General features: G+C 36.5%; 1 protein-coding gene across 2 annotated transcripts; it reads left to right on the plus strand.

The window, feature by feature from the left end:
• Window positions 1-360: 360 nt before the first annotated feature.
• GNPDA2 (glucosamine-6-phosphate deaminase 2) lies at window positions 361-20,138 on the plus strand. 2 transcript variants are annotated; one of them, XM_058670146.1, is made up of 6 exons: window positions 361-382; window positions 6,288-6,389; window positions 7,383-7,565; window positions 12,495-12,679; window positions 14,148-14,322; window positions 18,887-20,138. In XM_058670146.1, exons 2-6 carry the CDS (start codon window positions 6,374-6,376, stop codon window positions 18,946-18,948), a joined length of 621 nt encoding a protein of 206 aa, XP_058526129.1. In that variant the 5' UTR covers window positions 361-382; window positions 6,288-6,373; the 3' UTR covers window positions 18,949-20,138. The 2 variants fall into 2 exon arrangements, with proteins under 2 accessions (XP_058526129.1, XP_004579184.1); XM_004579127.3 differs by lacking the exon at window positions 361-382 and adding an exon at window positions 2,367-2,515.
• Window positions 20,139-20,400: the final 262 nt, after the last annotated feature.

A 20,400-nucleotide genomic window follows, 5' to 3' on the forward strand; every position in this document is an offset into this window, starting at 1 on the left:
GGTCCCGGTGGCTGCGAAGTAGTTCAATACCTCAGGAGCAAAAAAAGGAGTTGGCAACGATGTTACCAGCAACAACTGAAGTGACAATGTGTGTGAGTACAATAAACCTAAACGCACTATTGCAATTCACCTCTAACAGACGAGGCAGCAAGGAGGAATAGAGCGGCAGAGACACCCCAGGCACCGGTGAGGCGCAGGTAGCACAGCTTCCCGCCACCAGAAGCTCGGGCGGATCTCCCCTCCGCACCCGCCCGCTTCAAGGCAGCGCGCCTGCGCGCAGCCCGTCAAACGCGACGCCGCCACTGACCCGTCCCGTTCTGCATCCGGGTCCTTGCGTTTCCCGCTCCGGGCGCCGGCCGGGGTCGTTCGCGGGTTCCTCAAGGTTAGTCGCTTCCGCCGAGGAGCCAGTGCGCTTGTGGGTTCGCTGGTGAGCCGAGGGGGCGGCCCCCTGTCTCGGGACTCGGGGGGCCCGGGGAGGTTGGGGTCCCTGACCTTGGCGGTCTGACGTGGATCCTGTCAGAAGCTGCGGTGACCTGCTTGGAGCTCTGGTGCGAGGCTCAGCCACCCCGGGGTGGGGGACAAGTGGGAGTGAAAACCGTGACAGGCTGGATTTTAGTCCTTGCCTTCCTAGTACCCATGTGTGAGCTTCAAGGGGTGTGGGAGTTCATCCGGCTCTGAAGTTTTCAGATTTGCCCTCGGGAACCGTTTTCCAAGAGGATGCCTTTCCGACATAAATCAGCCCCGAAGGCAGAGGAGGAATGCTGTGTGGTCGTGATGCCGAGAGTTAATTGCATGATACTAGATAAAGAGCAGTTTCTGTTTCCAGGGACTGGCAAAATTTAGAAAGGGCATATCTTAAAAGTCCAGGCTTTGGGTCTCTTGCAGGTGAACTGTGTGCCCTGCAGAGTTAAAAAAGAAAGTAGAAATTTGCCTGTACCTTTAGAGATTAACATGCATCCCACTGCAACAAAATGCAGGCTTTCTGAGTTTTACCTGATGCTAAGAATTCCATCGATAATTGTTACAGTACAGTTTCCATAGACTACGAGACTCCATATATTGAAATATTGTAAGATGAGCCCCCAAATCTCATGTAAGGCATCCTTCATGCAAAATACAAGGTCAATAGATACACAGATAGACGTGTATATGCATATATTCATCTGGAGGAACTATATAATGGAGGCTAGCATACCGAGAAGTGAACATACCTTGCAATATCCATCTCTACTGAAAAACAAAAATGGACTTTCAGTGAAACTTAAATACATCTTGACAATAGGATGCTGGACTTTGTACCACCATCAGTACCTACAGTATCATGATACACTGTACTAGAAGAATGATGCACTTGTGACTGTTTTTGAAAGACCACACTATTGTAATTATATAGGGGAAAGGGGAGGGTAAGTGGGGAGAGTGGAAAGGGAAATCCTTGAGCCTAAGAAACTGTATCATGAAAAAAAAAAGTTTAAAAAAAGAGAATATGTGTTTTTAACAGACACCCCAAGTGCTTCTCAAGTGATAGGGCATCCTAGAATTTTGAGTCTTTTGCAGTCGGGTGCACTTCTCCCTTCATAACCCCATAGCTCTGCAAACTCAGCAGAATCCTTTTTCTGTGTCTGAGAAACCAGGAGGGTGATTTCAACCTGAGAGAATACTGAGAGATTCTAACCATTAGTAGTAGGGCCCTCAACAGTGTTTTTCTCTAGCAGCCTAGCTTTGACCTTAGTGCATCAGGGTGTAGGACTGAGGGCAAAGTGCCCAAGACGCATTCTTACAATAATGTGTGACCATGTAATTTATTATCTGTAAATAAGCTTTTTCTCTTACTATACCAACATCTTACATAATGGTGATGATGTTTTTCTTTTTTTTTTTTTTTTACTACTATGTCAGAATTCTAGATCATTGATTCTTAGGGGCATCATTTTGATTCCATGTATTCATTGCAATAAAACGTATTCCCATTAAAAACGTATTACTCATGTAAGATATGTGGGTACAGAACTTGCATGCTGAAGCCTTGTCATGAAGTGGAGTTGGTGTCTGTTTTTTTTTAAATATAAAATGAAGAATTATAAGCTGAAAATTATAGTTGTAGAATCCAGTGAAAATATTTTTAATCCTGATAGAAATAAAAAAAACTTCCATTAGAGATGTTAGAGATGCAGGCTACTGCTATAAACAATGTCAGGTTGGAGTTTGGCCTAATGGTTCAGACATTGGTTGGATTGTAGTTTTACAGGTTGCATCCTTTTTAAATAATGTTCCTTTTTTCTGTCCTCACTGTATTGCAATTCTTGTGGAGTGTCTGAACAGTAGTTCAAGCATTGTTCCTGTCATCTTCTCCGGTGGGAGCGTCTTGTCTGGAAGCTGTGCATCTCCATCATGAGGCTAGTCATTCTTGAGAACTATGACCTGGCGAGTGAATGGGCAGCCAAGTACATCTGTAATCGCATCATTCAGTTCAAACCTGGGCAGGACAGATACTTTACACTGGGCTTACCAACAGGTAATCCAAAAAAAAAAAAATCTTTTTTTTGACAGGTTAAGGTTATAGAATTACAAGCTTTCTCTTAGTACAATATTTTCTGTTCTCATTTCTGGTTATACCATTGATTGAACATATCTGTGTGTAAAGCTAGAGATGGATAGAAATGGGGGTAGGAGGTGTACACATGCAGTTACATAAAATCTTTTTTTTAATTACTTCTTATATTAAAATTATTTTTTATCCACCATTCCTAAACAGGAAGTATCCTAACTTAAGTGATAGTTACAGTATTTTTTGTACTTTTTCTAATAGTTTTTGTTTTCAAGTAAATTTCTTCCACTATTGTGATATTTTATTAATCATCAAGAGGTACCTACGTTATTACTGTTGTCTCTTAATGTTCCTTACCTGTTTTATAGTCTTTATTATCCCTTTATTATTTGTACATTTCCCTCATCCTATGGAAGCATTACAAGTCTGTTATAAACATAAACACTAATTGCACATTTTTTGCTTAGTATCTATTGAGAGTTCTCTTAGAAAATGACCAGTTGGTGCCCTGTAATCTTATACAACTTAAATAACATTAAATTAATAATAGCATGAGTATTAGACCTAGAATTGAGGTTGCTGCTTGGTGAGTGAGTGAAAAGGGTTCATTCTACTTATGTGAACCTCGGCGTCGTGGTCCGTGAGGGTAATAGTAGCTTACAGTGCTGCGTTGAGGCTCAGTCACAAGTGCTGTGTAGATTTAAGGTTTCCGTGCTTAAACATTGTTTTCTTCTGTTCCTCTCCCATTCATTCCAAAATTCCAAATTGTATAGCCAAGCTACAGGCTTTTTTTTTGTTTGTTTGCTTCCTGCTGGGATAACTACGTGAATGACATTCTTCTGGTTGAATTTATTTGTTATTTTGCTTTTTAAAAATGTTTGGTCCAGAACTTTAGATCTTGGTGAAGATGATGAAGGGGAGTTTGGGGGTTTTGTTTGTCTTACGTATTCCTTCATCACCCAGTTCTGTCATTTAAACCCTGGCCGTTGAGCATTGCTGCTGTTACCGGTCTGTACACTCTCAACTGGGTAACATTCAGTCTTCCATCACTTTGTCTGAATTATGATGCAGAAATAAACAGTAGGTTGACTACGGGGGAGGAATGGATTCAGAGTTCTCAATGCCAACTGTGCTAAATATGACTTTTTTTATTTGCAACTATAACTTTGGGGTACAGCTAACTTGCTAATTATTAAGGCATTAAATGATTCATTATAAAGCACATAGTAAAGTGAAATGTCTTAGACAGCTGACAGTGTTTCACGTCTTTTTTTTCTTTAGCCTGATTCAGTTAAAAATTAGAAAATGAAAAAAAATTTTTTAAAAATTAGAAAATGACACCAGCTTTGTAGCAGCTTCTCACTCTTATTCATGTATCCTTAAGTAAGGGAAATCCCAAAATTCTCTTCTTGGTGCTGAAAGAAATACGTTTCTGTTTCTACAGAGAAAGGAAAGTGTATTTATCTACTCTAAACCAATTTTCTTGTTAGATGACTATAGTTCTTTGAAAAGAAGTTATAAAATTTGATATCATTAGTTTTAAAATGGTTATTCAGTTTTTAAAAACTTGCATATGCCTAGCTTAAAAATATTCTGTTATTATACCCTGAATTTCTGTGGTGCTAGTAACTTAATAGCTACTTCTATTCTGTCCTGTGAAATGAAAGGCAGTTTTTCCATTATATATGTTATCATATATTTATATATATATTTTTTTTTTAAGTGGGTATATATTTTCCCAGTGACTATTTCTATCTGACTTACCTGAGATGTTTGCTTAAATTTCATGAGGAGTATGTATTATGAAAAATCATGCATGGATTTGAAAGTTTTTTTGTGCAGGGCCCAGTGGCTTAATCCTCACCTTGAATACACTGGGATCCCATTGGGCCCAACTTTAAGGCCCAAAGCCTTAGGACCATGCACCTGCATGGGAGACCCAGAAGAAGCTCCTGGTTACTGTATTGCTTTTAAAGATTTTTTTAATTATTCATTTGAAAGAGGTAGAGCACTTCATCTGCCGGTTCACTCCTCAAACGGCTGCCGTATGGCTGCCATACCTGGGTCTGGCCAGCTTGAAGCCAGGATTCAGGAGCTCCATCCAGTTCATCCACGTAGTTTGCCGTAACTCAGGTATGTGTGACATTATTTACTACCTGACAGCTGCATTAGCAGCAAGCTAGATTGAAAGTGGAAGCAGTATTTTATCCCTAGCAATACTATATGGGGTGCCAGCACTATAAATGGTAGCTTAACGTGATGTGCCACAACACCTGCCCCGTGTGTGGGTTGTAGATTCTGCATTGGTTTATGATAATGGATTAACTGGGAATCAGTACTCCAAACAGGATTTTTTTGGCTAGGTCACTAGTTAAGATTACATTCTATCTAGCCTTTCAGTTTAGAATTCTATCCAAAAAAAAAAAAAAAAATTAGAGAATAAGCTATTCTCAAGTGACTAAATTCACGTTTTTATTGTGTACAAAATGAAGCACCATCCAATCTCTTTTCAAATATCAACCATTTCAAAGAATGAGATTCTAAAACAGTAAGATCAAGAACTCAAAGTGTGTAGCCAATGTCCCAGAACTCCTCCCTATCATAAATAAATCTTTCCCCAGTATTTTATTATAGCAGATACCTACTAAGGCAACACCAAGTAAGAAACAGAAAGGCTTTGTCTTTTTAATTTTTTTTTAAGTTTCATGTATTTTTATTTTTATGTACGGAGAAGAGGAGAGACAGAAAGATCTTCCTTCCGCTAATTCACACCCCAAGTGGCAGCAATGGCTAGAGCAGAGCTGATCCAAAGCTAGGAGCCAGGAGTTTCTTCTGGGTCTCCCACACGGGTGCAGGGTCCCAAGGCTTTAGGCTGTCTTTGACTGCTCTCCCAGGCCACAAACGGAGCTGGATGGGAAACGGGGCTACTGGGACTAGAACCTGCACCCATATGGAATCCTGATGCGTGCAAGGCAAGGACTTTAGCCACTAGGCTACCACACCAGGCATGAGAAACAAGAAGTCTTAAAACTAAAGTTCTTTACAAAATCCTTGTCCATTTCAGTATGTGTTGAAAAAAGAGGCAGTATTTTTATTATTATTTTCTTTCTATTTTGAATTTTTGGTACAATTCCATAGGGTCTGGGATTTCCCTACCCACTCCCCAAATTCCCACGCCCTAATTTTCTCCGTATTATTACAGTAGTATAGTCCTTGTCTTCTCTTGATTTCAGAGATGAGTATGTGTCTTATTACTGTAGCATTAATGCTAGAACTTAATTTCTTTCAGAAAGTGGGATGTTTATTTTTTTAATTCAAATGTTCTCTCATCTCTATATGTTTTTAGTTTTAAAATTTGCAGTAGCAATTCCAAAAACCCAGAAATGCAATAATTTTCCAAACTTTCGTTTTTGTGACAGAGTTCCAAATTCATTAGAGAACAATTCAGTGTTTGTTATTTAAAATTTATTTAAATCAAGAATTATCTAGGGCTCGGCAGCTTGGCCTAGTGGCTAAGGTCCTTGCCTTGATCCCATGTGGCCGCTGGTTCTAATCCCAGCAGCTCCACTTCCTCTCTGTCTCTCCTCCTCTCAGTATATCTGACTTTGTAATAAAAATAAAATAAACCTTATTTAAAAAAAAAGAACTATCTAGTTAATTAGACAGAATATTTAATAAATACAAATGTTTTTTAAAACTAGATTTTTACATTATGAAGTGGAATCTTCATGTGTTTCAGGGAGTACACCTCTAGGATGCTATAAAAAGCTAATAGAATATCACAAGAATGGAGATCTTTCTTTTAAATATGTGAAGACCTTTAATATGGATGAATATGTAGGTAAGCTATATTTGAATCTATTGGACATACTCTATATGTCATTTTAAGTAAAATGAGTATATTTTTAGAATATTATTTGAATTTATGTCTTGAATATAAGGGTATATCTGTAGAATGCATTATACTAAGTTTGGAAGGTTATTTGAAAATTGTTTTTTCAAAGACAGCTCAGTGTAGTGGGAAGAATCCCAGGACTAGAAGTCAGTCTGCATTCATCTCAGACTCTGCCGCTTAACCAGTGTGTGGATTCAGCCAGTCCATTCATGTATCTTGTCATGTATTTTTATTCTTAAAACAGAGTTAATAATCAGTTAATATCAGTGAGGATAAATAATATTTATGTTAAAGTAACTAAGAAAATACTTTTTCGAGTAAAAAAAACTACTTATTCTTAATGTAACTGTTTGGCCTTTATAATTTATTGAACATTTACTGATTTACCTGAAATATCTGTATTGTGTAGAAACTATATTAGAAGAGAAATGTAGGAATATTATTTTAATAGTAATGTGATGTGAAAAAAAAAAGCAAAAAAGTATCATTCAGGGTACTTTGCACATGGATAGGAAAAATAGATCAAGAACATGGCTAATATTTCAATTGATTTAGCTAATGAATTTTATTTTAGCTTTAAAAAGTCATTTCCATTTGTTAAAATTTTGTGTTGTTGAGATATGGAGTATGGTGGTTACTTGTTTGTGAACTAGACTTCCTGTGGTTGAATCCCACACTGTTTGGCTTGAAAGAAGTTCTTGTCTATAAAGCAAAAATGATGATAGTATTTTCAGCAGTGTTTTACACATAATTGTCTTATACATGCATGTAAAATGACAAGAAGCTGATCATTTTGTAAACCCATATTGTACAAAAAATGCTCTTAAATGGATGATGGCATAGAGAAGATCTATTTTAGGTAGCATTTATGGTAGAAAAAGAAAGTTTAGATTTATTACTGGAAGTAGTTAAAATTTTCTTTATTAATTTCATATTTAGGACTTCCAAGGAATCATCCTGAAAGCTACCATTCGTACATGTGGAATAACTTTTTTAAACATATTGATATTGACCCTAATAATGCCCACATCCTTGATGGGAATGCTGCAGACTTACAAGCAGAATGTGATGCATTTGAAAAGAAAATCGAAGAAGCTGGAGGAATAGATCTTTTTGTTGGAGGTATGTAAGATGACTGTGTCTATAAGCATTCACCTGCTAATTTTTGAATTCAGTGTCTTAGGATTTCAGTCCAAATGAAAATTATCCTAAACACTGTGCAGGATAAACATCTGTGATTGTCTACAGCACCCACCTGGAGAGATACTGATTTCAAATTTATTTTCATCAGAATCATGATAAAATTCTAACAGTTAACAAAAATATTAAATTGTTTCTTGAGTGATAGGTGTCAGTTGCCATTGAAACCTTGAAACTACCTGCTTAAGGTTAACAGGTTATTGTGGTTTTTTTTAAATGAGTGATTTGTTCCCTATTTCTCAAAGAGAAAGAGTGTGTGTGTGTGTGTGTGTATGTGATCTTCAACTGAGAATGGGAGGAGTTTCTTGTTTCTTTGTAATAGCATGATTTTCTGATGTCAGTGTAGCATAGCAGACAGGTAATTGTCATCACAACAATATCCTGCCAACTAAAACTAAATTTTTTTTGTCAAATTCTTTACTATCCAACTAAAAATATTAATGTCCTAAATTAGTAATTTTATGTGTATTTTTATATTCAGTTTTTTAGGAAACTCAAAATTAGAGCTGTACGATTGAAGTGGCCAACTGTGGTTGAGCTAGGTGGTATTAGTAAGATTAAATCACTTGTAAGATAGCATTAGTATTAGCCATTCCAAAATATGTGATAATTAGCCACACTATTTACGTGTATAAAACACCAGGTAGATGAGTAGGTGGATGAATGCATGTTTGCTACTCTGTGTATTATAGACTTTTTGAATTGAAGCTTTTCACATACTTGTCACTTAGTTTATTGAATTCTCTGAAATTTTTACCAAATTATTTCTACAGATATCTAGACAGATTAAAAATTTCTGTAAGGAAATTTAGTCCTGAAAAAATAATGGAGCAGATGACATTTATTATCTTGGGTAAATGGAGTGGTTATTTATCTGAGCAAGTACACAAGTTAGGCTTTTTAAAATAAAAGATTTTTTTTTAATTTTTGCTAGTGTTACCTTAGTAATCTTAGAGATTATTAATACATATTTCAGGTTTCTTTTTATATGGCTCAATTTTGACATGATTACTGTTTGTACCTGCTAAGATCAACACTAACACAATAATGAAAATATTTGAAGAGGGTACTGACTGCTCACTTTCTAGATTTAGTAAACTCCAGACTAAAATGAAATAGAATTACTGAAATATAATATAACTAAACCATTTGTCTTGGGCTTGAAAAGTATATTAGTCGGCAGAGATTCTTTGTTCAAAATGACTGTTTAGAAAATGTCTTAATTGGATTTGCTTTCCTCCTATTTAATTATTGACTCTCCATTAGTGTGCATAGGAAGAATTCCTTGTAGATTCAGTACCAGGAAACAGAATGTATGGGGGTTGAAAAACTGCTAAGAACTATCTTAGCTCTATTTCCCACTTTTGGTGTGCTTTCCATAAGGCATTCATTATTGTTTAAGATGATAATTCTGTTATCCAGTTACTGTGGTAGAAGTCACTTCTTTTTACACAAATCTTTAAGTCATTTCTCATTGTTTGTTACCGCATGTTTTTCATGTTTTTCACACTGTAAATCATTTCCTCTCTCCCTTTAAGTAGATAAAGCATAAACTATAATTGTGTGTGTATCAATAACTCTTACTAAAAAGAACTTTAAACTGTTTTACCAGTAAAGCTTCCAGTAGTCCTCCGCTTCCCTTGCTTCCCCCCATAATATCCATATCTCCAACTCCCAGAAAAAAAAAAAACATTTTAAGAACACTTCTCTACAATTCAGTGAAAGCCTTGTGATGGCTCAGTGTCTGACACTGTGTTTGTACCATTTGAATGACACACTGTGCATAAAGACAGAAGAGTTAACTTATTCAATTTTTTTCTGAACTTTTTCTTCTTCAGGATTCCCTCTTACTGATTAAATGTATATATATTTTAAAAGAATCTAATTTGATTCTTTACATTTATTGGTCTAGGTTTATTATCAATGGATTTTCAGATGAGGTTTGGTTTCTGGGTCTTACCACTTGCCCTTCTTTTGTTCCAGGGTTTGGTTAATAAAAACACTAAGAACTGTGCCAAATGGGATCAAAATATCAGCTTTATTAAAGGTAAAGTTGGAATAGAGATTGCAGGTTGGACTTGAAGCCAAAATGGGGTTTTCTACTCCTCTGCATTAGAAACAAAATGAAAACAGCTCAAAAATATTTATTAGCTCCAGAGCATTAGAGCAGGACTTCTAATACTTTGGAAGAGAAGAAAAAGGAGAAAATTTATGTTCTTGTGATTCTCATGTGTTTTTTTTTTATGGCAAGAGTGTTGAGACACAAGGTGGTATATCTTGAATTCCTGCTGTGCACCAAGAGTAAGATAAAACTTGTACTTTAGTATGTAAGATCTATAATACTAATTTTTAAAATAACCATTTTTCTTTAAAAAGAAAAAAAATGAAGAGACATATTTACAGACATATTTACATCCTATTGTGATTACATGATTGGATTCTTTGGTTGGTGATTTTGATTCTTTGTAAATGGAACTAATTAAAAGCAAATTAATTGGGATGACACTGGGGTAGCACAATACTAAGGAATAGTTGAAAAAACCGGTTCCTTGTAACTTCGGATCTTAGAAGTAGGCACTCATTAACCTCCATGCAGTACCATCATCCAGTGCTTTAGGTCTCTGTGTCTTCTGTGTATAGTCATGGTCAAGATTCCAATCCAAAATGAATGTTCTAGACCACAAATGCTGTGCCTAAGCACTGTAATCTTTTAGCTTCTGTAGTGAGAACACAGCAAAAGAGAAGTTGAAAGAAATTATACTTTGATTACCAGAAAATGGCCCTATTCAGCTGTTTGACAGCCATCCATGTTATGTGATGCCGTAAATATAAAGATACAGCAGTGAAGGTGAAGTCCTTATTTTCATGGAATTTATACTCTTCCTACATAACTATGTGAATGCTAGAGAGATACAAAATTGCGTTTTTCAGCTGTTTCATAGATGTATATACATGTACTATTAGTACATAAATGTACTAATATATTAAGTTAGACTTAAAGCCAAATACATATTTGCCACATTTGAGACATGCATTTGGCCTAGCCCACATCCGTAGTTCCTGAGTTCATTGAAGACCTGATTGCATTTTTGGTTCTAGCTGCTATACATCCTGGCAGGCATTGGATGATGACTCAGGTAGCTACGTCCCTGCCACCCATTTGGGAGAGTTAGATTGAGTTCCCAACTCTTGGTTTTGGTTTGACTGGGCCCTAGCCATTATAGACATTTTGGAAAAGAACCAGTGGAAGAGAGCTCTCTCACTATCTGCCTTTTATATTCATAAGTACATTTTTTTAGAAAAATGAATTATCTGCATTAAAAACATTTAATCAGTAAGCTCATTTTCTCAGTTAATCCTGGCCCATAAGTAAATACATCCCTTTTCCCTTACTACTCTTTGCGTATAACTTTAGTTTAGCTGTGGATTTATACTTACTTCTATGGGGCCCAAATCATCAACGAGAACCACTAGTGTTATCTCAGTAAAACTTCTCTTTTGTGTATTTCCTGATTTCATCTTTTCCTCTGTTCATGTATATAAATATTTGTGCATGTGTAAATCTGAGAAACAGAATACTTTCACAAATGTATTTAAACCTATGTCTAATTGTACTTTATAAGCATATGTAATAGAATAATCCATTAATATTAGCTACATGTAGGACCTCACATTAAAAATGTATGCTCCCACATTAAAGATTCCTAGATTGTTGTGCTTTGGTAAATTGTCTCTATTGTACAGAATATTTATTCCTTCATCCTTTAAAACCAGGCTACTCTGTCTTACTTACGTGGTGGTTCTTTGGGAAATTTTGTTGGGGTTGTATGCTGTATGTTATATATCATAACATATACATATCAAAGTAAATGTACAGATTTTAACATAAGAGATTTTTTAATGGCTCAAGAGAACCTGTATATTTAATTTTTGATTGAAATTGCCCAAAATAAAACAACTTGTTTCATGCAAAGACTGATTTTATAAAAGGAGTTTTCCGTGTCTGTCAAATATGGAGTACTATATTCCAGTTTAGAAGCAATACTAGAATCTCAGAGCTGGCAGTAGATCTTTTGGAAGCAGTGTTTTTTAAACTGGTTGTCATGATTATTTGTGAAATCATGAGTCACCTCTAGGATTCCCTTTTTGTTTTGTTAATGAAGTAATACAATAGGAAATAGCTTGCATAACTTCTAAGGGGGTAAGTATATTTCATACTTTTTTGTGTGTGAGTGCCTAAATGTACAATAAATATCAAGTATTATTTGTGTTATTAAATATTATTTCTTGAAATAGTTACAGCAAAAATTTTTGGAATACTTACTGGTCTAGATGTTATCTTGTCTGCATTTTTTAAAGTAAGAAAACTAGAAACAGGTTCACTGCTTAATTGTCAAATCTGGAGAAGCAAGCAGATTAAAGTGTGCATATAACAGCAGCCGAGTTGAGAATCACAGACTTATTTTTGAGTCCTGTCTTAATATTTGCTAAAGTGTAACCCAAGTAACTAATTTGTTTTCCTGAAGCACTGAAGTTTTCTTTTGTTTTTTAAAAAATAAATGTGCATGTGAAAATGCTTTATGTACTGTAAAACATAATAGTGTAAAAAGATGCTGAAGTTTATTGTTGTTAATCATGCTGGCTCAGTGCAATGTATAACAAAAACGGAAACATCTGTTGAATCAAATATAGAAATACTTTCAGGTGGTAGTTGGAATATGGCTGTCAAATGAACCAAGTTGTTTTAACTATTTCCTTTTCTCTTACAACCACAAAGGACTTTAAGTAAATGCTTGTATTATATATGAGAAACACTAATTACTTTATGTTCGTGTGTATTTCTTTTGAAAGGAATTGGTCCAGATGGTCATATCGCTTTCAATGAGCCAGGATCCAGTTTAGTTTCAAGGACAAGATTAAAGACTCTAGCAATGGACACTATCTTGGCAAATGCTAAATATTTTGATGGCGATTTATCGAAAGTGCCAACTATGGCACTAACCGTTGGTGTGGGGACAGTAATGGATGCTAGAGAAGTAAGAATTAAATATTCTTTGGTCTTCTTTCTTTGATGCTGTTTTGGCTGGATTATGATGTGGAATAAGACACAGTTGGGTTGTATTCTCTTTGCAGTATAAGTTGTTTCCCGGTTTCTAGGAAGTATGTTTGGTTAGTCTCATTGACATATTTAGGAATCAAAGAAATTCAGTTTTTCGGAGCTGGAATTTAAGAATTAGGTACCACGTCTTTGGAGTTACTGCCTCACGTGTCTATTCTTGCTTCACAGTTTGGGATCCTAAAAGACACTTATCAGATGGTGTTAATTTATTATTGAAATATTGTAAAAGGACTGTTGGGACAAACATGCAGTGCTGGTTGAACTACCCTGCTTTTGGAACCCAAAGATGCCTTACTTTAAAATGCTTCTTGGCTCTATAGGGAGTGTAGCCAAAAGAAATCCTGTTGAGAGTTATGCTGAATTTGGTATATTTAAAAATGCAAGAACTCTGAGCCATAGACTGTGATTATTTTTTAAGTGTTTATTTAATTGGTTGCCTTTTCATTCTTTGAGAACAGAACAGATCCTGTCAGTTCATTATAAATGATTATTTTATATGGAAACCCAAAACTGTTTTTTTTTTCTGGTAGCAGGATCACGTTAGTTCAGAGGAAACATGGGCTTATGCATCATGTATGTCCAAAACCTAACAGTGCCTGTCACATAGTAGATACTTGTTGGGAACAGTTTCTACAGAGCTATATTGCAGAACTACAGTGACATTAACAGTTTTTAACAAAAAAATTTGAAGATTTACATTACATAAGTTTATCTGTAGATTTTGAATTACAAAATTCAAATTCAAAACAAAAATGGAGATTTCTGACACATAAACACTCAGATTTTCACGTTCTTTGAATTATTTAATAGACGTTTAGGGATTTGAGACCATGAAGTTGGATGTTCTGTAGTTTGTTTACATATAACTTAGACTGCCGTTCATTTGTGTAAGTAAAACTAATCCTTTCACTCCAGTTTTTATTCCAAGAAAAATTTAGATACCGCATGTTCAATAAAAAATGTCATCAGACTTCTCCAGATTGCTCTTTAAATATATTCATTTCTCATTTTCTGAATAATTTTTGCTCTTTAGTAGATTGGAACAGAGTATATAAATTATTAAAAGCATGTAATTCTATTTTTTCAAGCAGCCCTTTTGATTTTCGTCATTATTCCCAATCTCTCACACATCAGTATTACTATGCTAATATCCAGATATTATAGTAGACTGACTTACCTTAATAAAATACTATTTAGCTTTATTCCATGAGAGACACTTTGTGCTAACCTGTTACCTTAGCAAGAATAAGGGTTTTGAGTAATTTGAAGAGTTATTTTTATGTTTTTATTGGAAGAATATCATTGTTAAAATCCACTTCTAAAGAGTTATTACTCACGTGTCACATCGTTTATCTATTAATGAAAACATGTTTATGCTTTTCCAGGTAATGATCCTTATAACAGGTGCACACAAGGCATTTGCTCTGTACAAAGCAATAGAAGAAGGAGTCAATCACATGTGGACCGTGTCAGCTTTCCAGCAGCATCCCCAAACAATCTTTGTATGTGATGAAGATGCTACCTTAGAATTAAGAGTTAAAACTGTGAAATACTTTAAAGGTGAGCATTGAGTTTCAGAAGTAGACTGTGAGATGTTTTGTTATAGAAAACAGGTAAAGCTTAGGCTGTTAATAGAAAAACAGCATTGCGCTGACAATTGTTTTTTACAAAAACAGGACATTCTCAACACAGATAATTGTAACTGCAAGGGTAGTTTCCTACTCTTGTTTTAAGAAGAGTGTATCTGTAATTTGTATTTTCAGTAAATTCAATTTTCTGGAGACTCAAAATATGTTTTACTTTCATACTGTTTACAAATCACCCAAAAGGAAATGCATCTGTGTCTTTTCTGACCTTTTCGTGTTTACCAGAAGTATCTCAGCCCCACTTTCTCACACTGTTTAGAACCTAGACATACAATTCAAACAGCGCATTCCGATATATTAAAGTTGTGCTGGAGACAGGTGTCGTGGTACAGCAAGATAAGCTGCCACTTTGTATGTTCCCATCCCAGAGTGCTTGATTCAAGTCCCAGATACTCTGCATTTCCACTCCAGCTTCCTAATACGCCTGTGGGGCAGATGACGGCCCAGGAGCTTAGGTTCTTACCACGAAGTGAGAGACCTGGTCGGAACTCTCAGTTCCTGGCGTCAGCCCAGCCATGGCCGTGACAGGCACTTAGGCTGATCCGGCAGTTAGAACCTCTCTCACTGCTCTCTCCCCTTCCTTCTGCCTTTGAAATAATAAAGTGATGGTTAGTAAATGTTAAAATAAGATGGAATAAACTCTACAGGGAAACAGGAGTTTGTAGATTTCTAATTGTTGATTTTCCTATCTTTTTCCTGTAGTCTAATTCATTAATTCTCTTTTTTACTGTACTAAGTTGGCTATAAAAGAGCTGCATATGCTTGATGTAATCGATGCTTTAAAGGTTTTTCAAGGAATTTGATCCCAGTTTAGAACCACTTCCCTCATTAAGAGCTCTCTCTGTAAATCAACACAAACAAGCAAACTAGATAAATGTGTATTGTATAAAACATCTGGACTTTTCCTTTTTTTTTTTTTTTTAGTATGAGAGCCGCTAGTTCATCAGTTCATTCTCCATATGTCTACAACATCCAGAGTCAGGCCAAAACTGGAGCTGGGGACATAATCGGAGTCTCCCTTGTGGGCAGCAGGAACTTACATCACTAGCACCTCCCAGGGAGCAGCAGGAAGCTAGAGTGAGGACCACAGCTGTGGCTTGTACCTGCATACTTGGATGTGGGGTGCAGGCATCTTAACCACTAGAGACCATGTCCACTTCAAAAGCACTTGTAATTATATGGCTATTATCACAAATTACTTACCTGGTTACACAAGTAAGTCAGTAATTCACAAAGTGTATAGTATGTATGTATGCTACTTCTGTTACATTTTCAAAATGTTTTTAAAACTGTAGTAAATAGATGTTTATCATGGATTGGAAAATTACACCAAACAAACCAAACTTTTTTTTAATAGATATCATGAGGCTTAAAAAGCTGCCATATTTCCCAGGACATAATGACATTGCCTAAAGTTGTGATTTATTTTACGACTGATGTTCTGCCATCTGAGAGCATCGTTTCTTAGTGGTTCCTGCAATAATGTGTTCTGCGGGAAGAGTATAGCAGACTATTCAGAAAGACAGTCTATACTGTAAACAAAACTGTAAGCCCATGGAAAGGGAACCAGTAATCTTCTACTTACAAACAAGGCAACAGTCTTAAAGGTAGTATGTGGATGATTCAAATTTGGCAAATACTGAAAGTAGTCTCATATTTTGAAAGCAAAATTTGAATCTTCTGTGCTGTTCTTGTTGTATCTGCAATTGTTATGAGCATTGTTTTATAAAATATTGTTCCAAAGCACTTTTAAAGAGTTCACATAATTTAATATTTTCTCATTGTTCAATATTGCCATTTTATATTTTTGTCATTTAAATTACTAGTTTTTAAATCAAGCCACAGAGATATCAAATTAAACTGAAAATTTTTAACTGAAACATTGTTAGCTTCCTTATAATATGACAGAGAAACAGAGGGGCACCTAAGTGACGAGTTACGACTAGGACAGAAATGGATGTGGATGGAATTTTAGTCATATATTTGCATGTAGTCCTTCAGGATGCATTTCTTTTTAGCTAATAAAAAGAATCCTCATTTTCCACAAGTTTTAGTGTTTTTTTTTTAATTCTTTTTTTAAAAAAAAATTTATTATTATTGGAAAGCCAGATATACAGAGAGGAGAGACAGAGAGGAAGATCTTCCATCCGATGTTTCACTCCCCAAGTGAGCCGCAACGGGCCGGTGCGCGCCGATCCGAAGCCGGGAACCAGGAACCTCTTCCGGGTCTCCCATGCGGGTGCAGGGTCCCAAATGTTTGGGCCGTCCTCCACTGCTTTCCCAGGCCACAAGCAGGGAGCTGGATGGGAAGTGGAGCTGCCAGGATTAGAACCGGCGCCCATATGGGATCCCGGGGCGTTCAAGGTGAGGACTTTAGCCGCTAGGCCACGCCGCCGGGCCCAAATTCATTTATTTTTATTGCAAAGTCAAATATACAGAGGAGAGACAGAGAGGAAGATCTTCTTCCATCAGTTGATTCAATCCCCAAAGAGCTGCAACTGCCAGAGCTGAGCCAATCCGAATCCAGGAGACTGCCTCTTCCAGGTCTCTCATGCAGGTACAGGGTCCCAAGGCTTTGGGCCGTCCTCGATTGCTTTCCAAGGCACAAGCAGGGAACTGGATAGGAAGCGGGGCCTCCGCGATTAAAGCCCATATGGGATCCTGGTACATTAAAGGCTAGGACTTTAGTCGCTATACTACTGTGCCAGGCCCTTAATGCCAGTTTTGAGATTGATTTAACATGCCCTTTTTCTGGTATGAATAAATCTATTAGCCTTTGCCCAATTTGGTTTTTACCAGAAAAGGTTTATAGTGTAATGAGTATTTAATAATAGGCAAGACTTTATGACCAGATGCTGTTCTTTAAAATTTCATTTTTATTGGAATGGCAGATTAGATTTACAGAGAGAAGGAGAAACAGAGAAAGATCTTTCATCTTGTTTCACTCTGCAAATGGCCTCAACAGGCAGCGCTGAGCCAGTCTGAAGCCAGGAGAGCTTCCTCTGGGTCTCCCACGCAGGTGCAGGGTCCCAAAGCTTTGGGCTGTCCTTGACTGCTTTCCTAGGCCACAAGCAGGGAGCTGGATGGGAAGTGGAGCAGCTGGGATACAAACTGGGACCCATCTGAGATCCCAACACTGGCAATGTGAGCATTTAGCAATTGAGCCATCACACTGGGCCCACCAGATGCTATTCTAATGTGTATTTATTTACTGGCACTACTGTATTTCAATTTTTAAATGAACTAACAATATTTTTGTTTAATTTATTTGGAAGAAAGATGAGTGACAAAGAGGTCTGTCACTGGTTCACTCCCTACATGGCTGAACTGGCTAGAGGCTTGGATCACACTGAAGCCAGGAACTTCATTCCGGTCTGCCACATAACAAATTAAATGTAAAAATTACCCTCTCCAGGGTAGTTTCCTAGAAAATTATGCATCTTTAAAATCAGATGGCTGAAACTACCTTTCATTATTGTTGTCCTCTTAGTGATTAGGCCCTGTGGGCTGCTAAGAGGGTCACCATGTCTGCTTTTCAGCAGGAATGGAGTGCTTCGCCTCCTCACCTCCTTTGAAGACCTCAGTGCTCTCTGCAAATCCCAGAAAACTTGATCTTCCTCACAGACCTTATTTTTTTTATGCTTTTTGCAACCTTCCCAGCAAGAAATACTTGTTTTGTAACAACTTTCCTATATCCTGAGTCTTTTAATCCCAATTTCTAACAAAATGGTACGCCTCTGTGTTAATCCTACAAAATCCAATTTAATTAATCTCCAAAATAGAAACTCTTCATAGTTAGATCAAGACAATTTTCTAAACTTTTGAAAAGAAATATGGTAGTAAGACATGGACAAATAGAAAATATGTTACTTCCCAAGCAGCTTTAATAGACACGTCAAGTAATTGTATGCATGTAGTAGTATGTAGCAGTATGTAGTAATTATAAAATGTTAAACAATTTAATACAGGGTCTTTATTTTAGTAAACCTCAGTGTGGAATGCACTAATCTGATAATAATCCTTATCATCAATACACACGTGCCAGAATAGTGGGAAATAATTTGCCAGGTTAGCAAATCTGGATTACCTAGGAAGAGGAAAGCTACATTTGTTGAGACAGCGGTTCTGAGCTCTGCCAGACGTGTAGTAGAACTTGCAGAGGACTCAAATCGGAACACACTTTTAGATGTACTGAAGATGCATTTAGCACGTCATTGTCAAACTCTCCTCGTCATACTGCAGGCTCTCTGAAGGACTGCTTCTGCTTCTGTACCTTTCAGCATTCTTTGTCCACACTATTTCATTTTTACTTGGTAGTTAAAACTAAACATTCTGAAGTGTTTCTCTACATATTTTCAGTAAACTTTCTTGCAAGATGGGAACTCAATACTGTAACTTAATCTTCTGTGTTCTAAAGTAAATGAAACCGTTTGGACATCATAAAAAACACAACTAGAACTGTGCTTTTTTTCTTTAAGGTTTAATGCATGTGCACAATAAACTTGTGGATCCACTATACAGTATGAAAGAAGGACATTGAAGGAGATTGGAGCAATTCTGCTTGAAGGAAAACAACACTTTAAGTAATAGATGAATTTTCAGCTATGCAATATGATAAAGTGTGGAGAATTCTGAAAATGCAATTTTGAAAAAGTCTGGTATCTTTGTTAAACATTCCATACTTAGTATTAGTGTCTATTTTACACTAGAGTTTAGGAGTAGTTGCTTATAAAACTGGTAATTATGAAGTACAGACGCCACACAATAACCTATGAAGTAGCATACAGACGAACTATCTGCCTGCGTAAAGTCATTTTGAAGATTGGCACAAAAGCTGCAAATTGTAACAGCACTCAGGTGGCAATCACAGATCTTTAATTACAAGATCACACTCCAAGACTTTCAGGTATCAACCTCACCACAGACCTTTCCTCTGGAAATGCCGCCCTGTGCATTCTCAACATGCTTCCTGCACGTGGTTGCCTTAGACATCTCAGTAGCACTTGGATGTCAAAACCCCGCTGTTAGAAAGGACTGAAGAGGTGACAGTGCCTAAAAGGACCGTTTACATCCTTTCTGAACATATGTGTAAGTGCATGTTTTTGTGCACCTTCTTCTATAGCACTTTTATATAAATATGCTGTTATTTTTATTAAATGGCCTGGGTTCATGCCCTTAATATAATCATCTTGGCAGTTATGAGCTTTATACCTAAGTAGCAACACGCTTAAGGAAACACTTTGTTTTCTGATTATTGTTACACTTAGTAGCTTTGTTACATAAGATATCTGAAATACGAAATATGAGATTAACTATTTTAGATTGCCATAAATTGCATAAAATTCAAATAAAAGTATATTGTTTTCTATCTTTATCTCAAATAAAGCTTATAATAAACAAACAAGTTATCTAAATTTTATTTCCAGAAGTCTAACACTTGCATTTTTGAGAAAGTTCAAAAACTAGTGCTTATAAGCCTGCATTTACTTGTGGTTTGACACTAGGAACATGTCTGTCATTTGTCAGGGTTAACTCCATAGCAAGTAAAAGCAATGTTCATGTACCTTTGCATTTTTGTATTTAAAGGCTGCCTGATCGAAGGATTTATATACATACACACACATACTGATTTAAAATGTGTATAAATATATATGTATGTTCTTAGTTGTAACTAAGATGTACTTATAGATTTAACAAATAAATAAATCCAGGGTAAATATGCTACTTCAATTTCAGATGATGAATTTTAAATAGCCTCAGAGATAAGTGTTTTTCTTTTTTTTTTATTAATTATTGTGCATTATGTGACAGTTTCATAGGCTCTGGGAATCCCCCCAACCCTCCTCACGCCTCTCCCCCATGGTGGATTCCTCCACCTTGATGCAGTATTACAGTTCAAATTCAATCAAGATTCTTTCCTTGCAAACATATACCAAGCATAGAGTCCAGCTACTTATTGTCCAGATGGGTTGAACAGTTTCTTGGGGAGACC

Source organism: Ochotona princeps, chromosome 11, assembly GCF_030435755.1.
Source record: "Ochotona princeps isolate mOchPri1 chromosome 11, mOchPri1.hap1, whole genome shotgun sequence".
Classification (NCBI taxonomy): Eukaryota; Metazoa; Chordata; class Mammalia; order Lagomorpha; family Ochotonidae; genus Ochotona; species Ochotona princeps.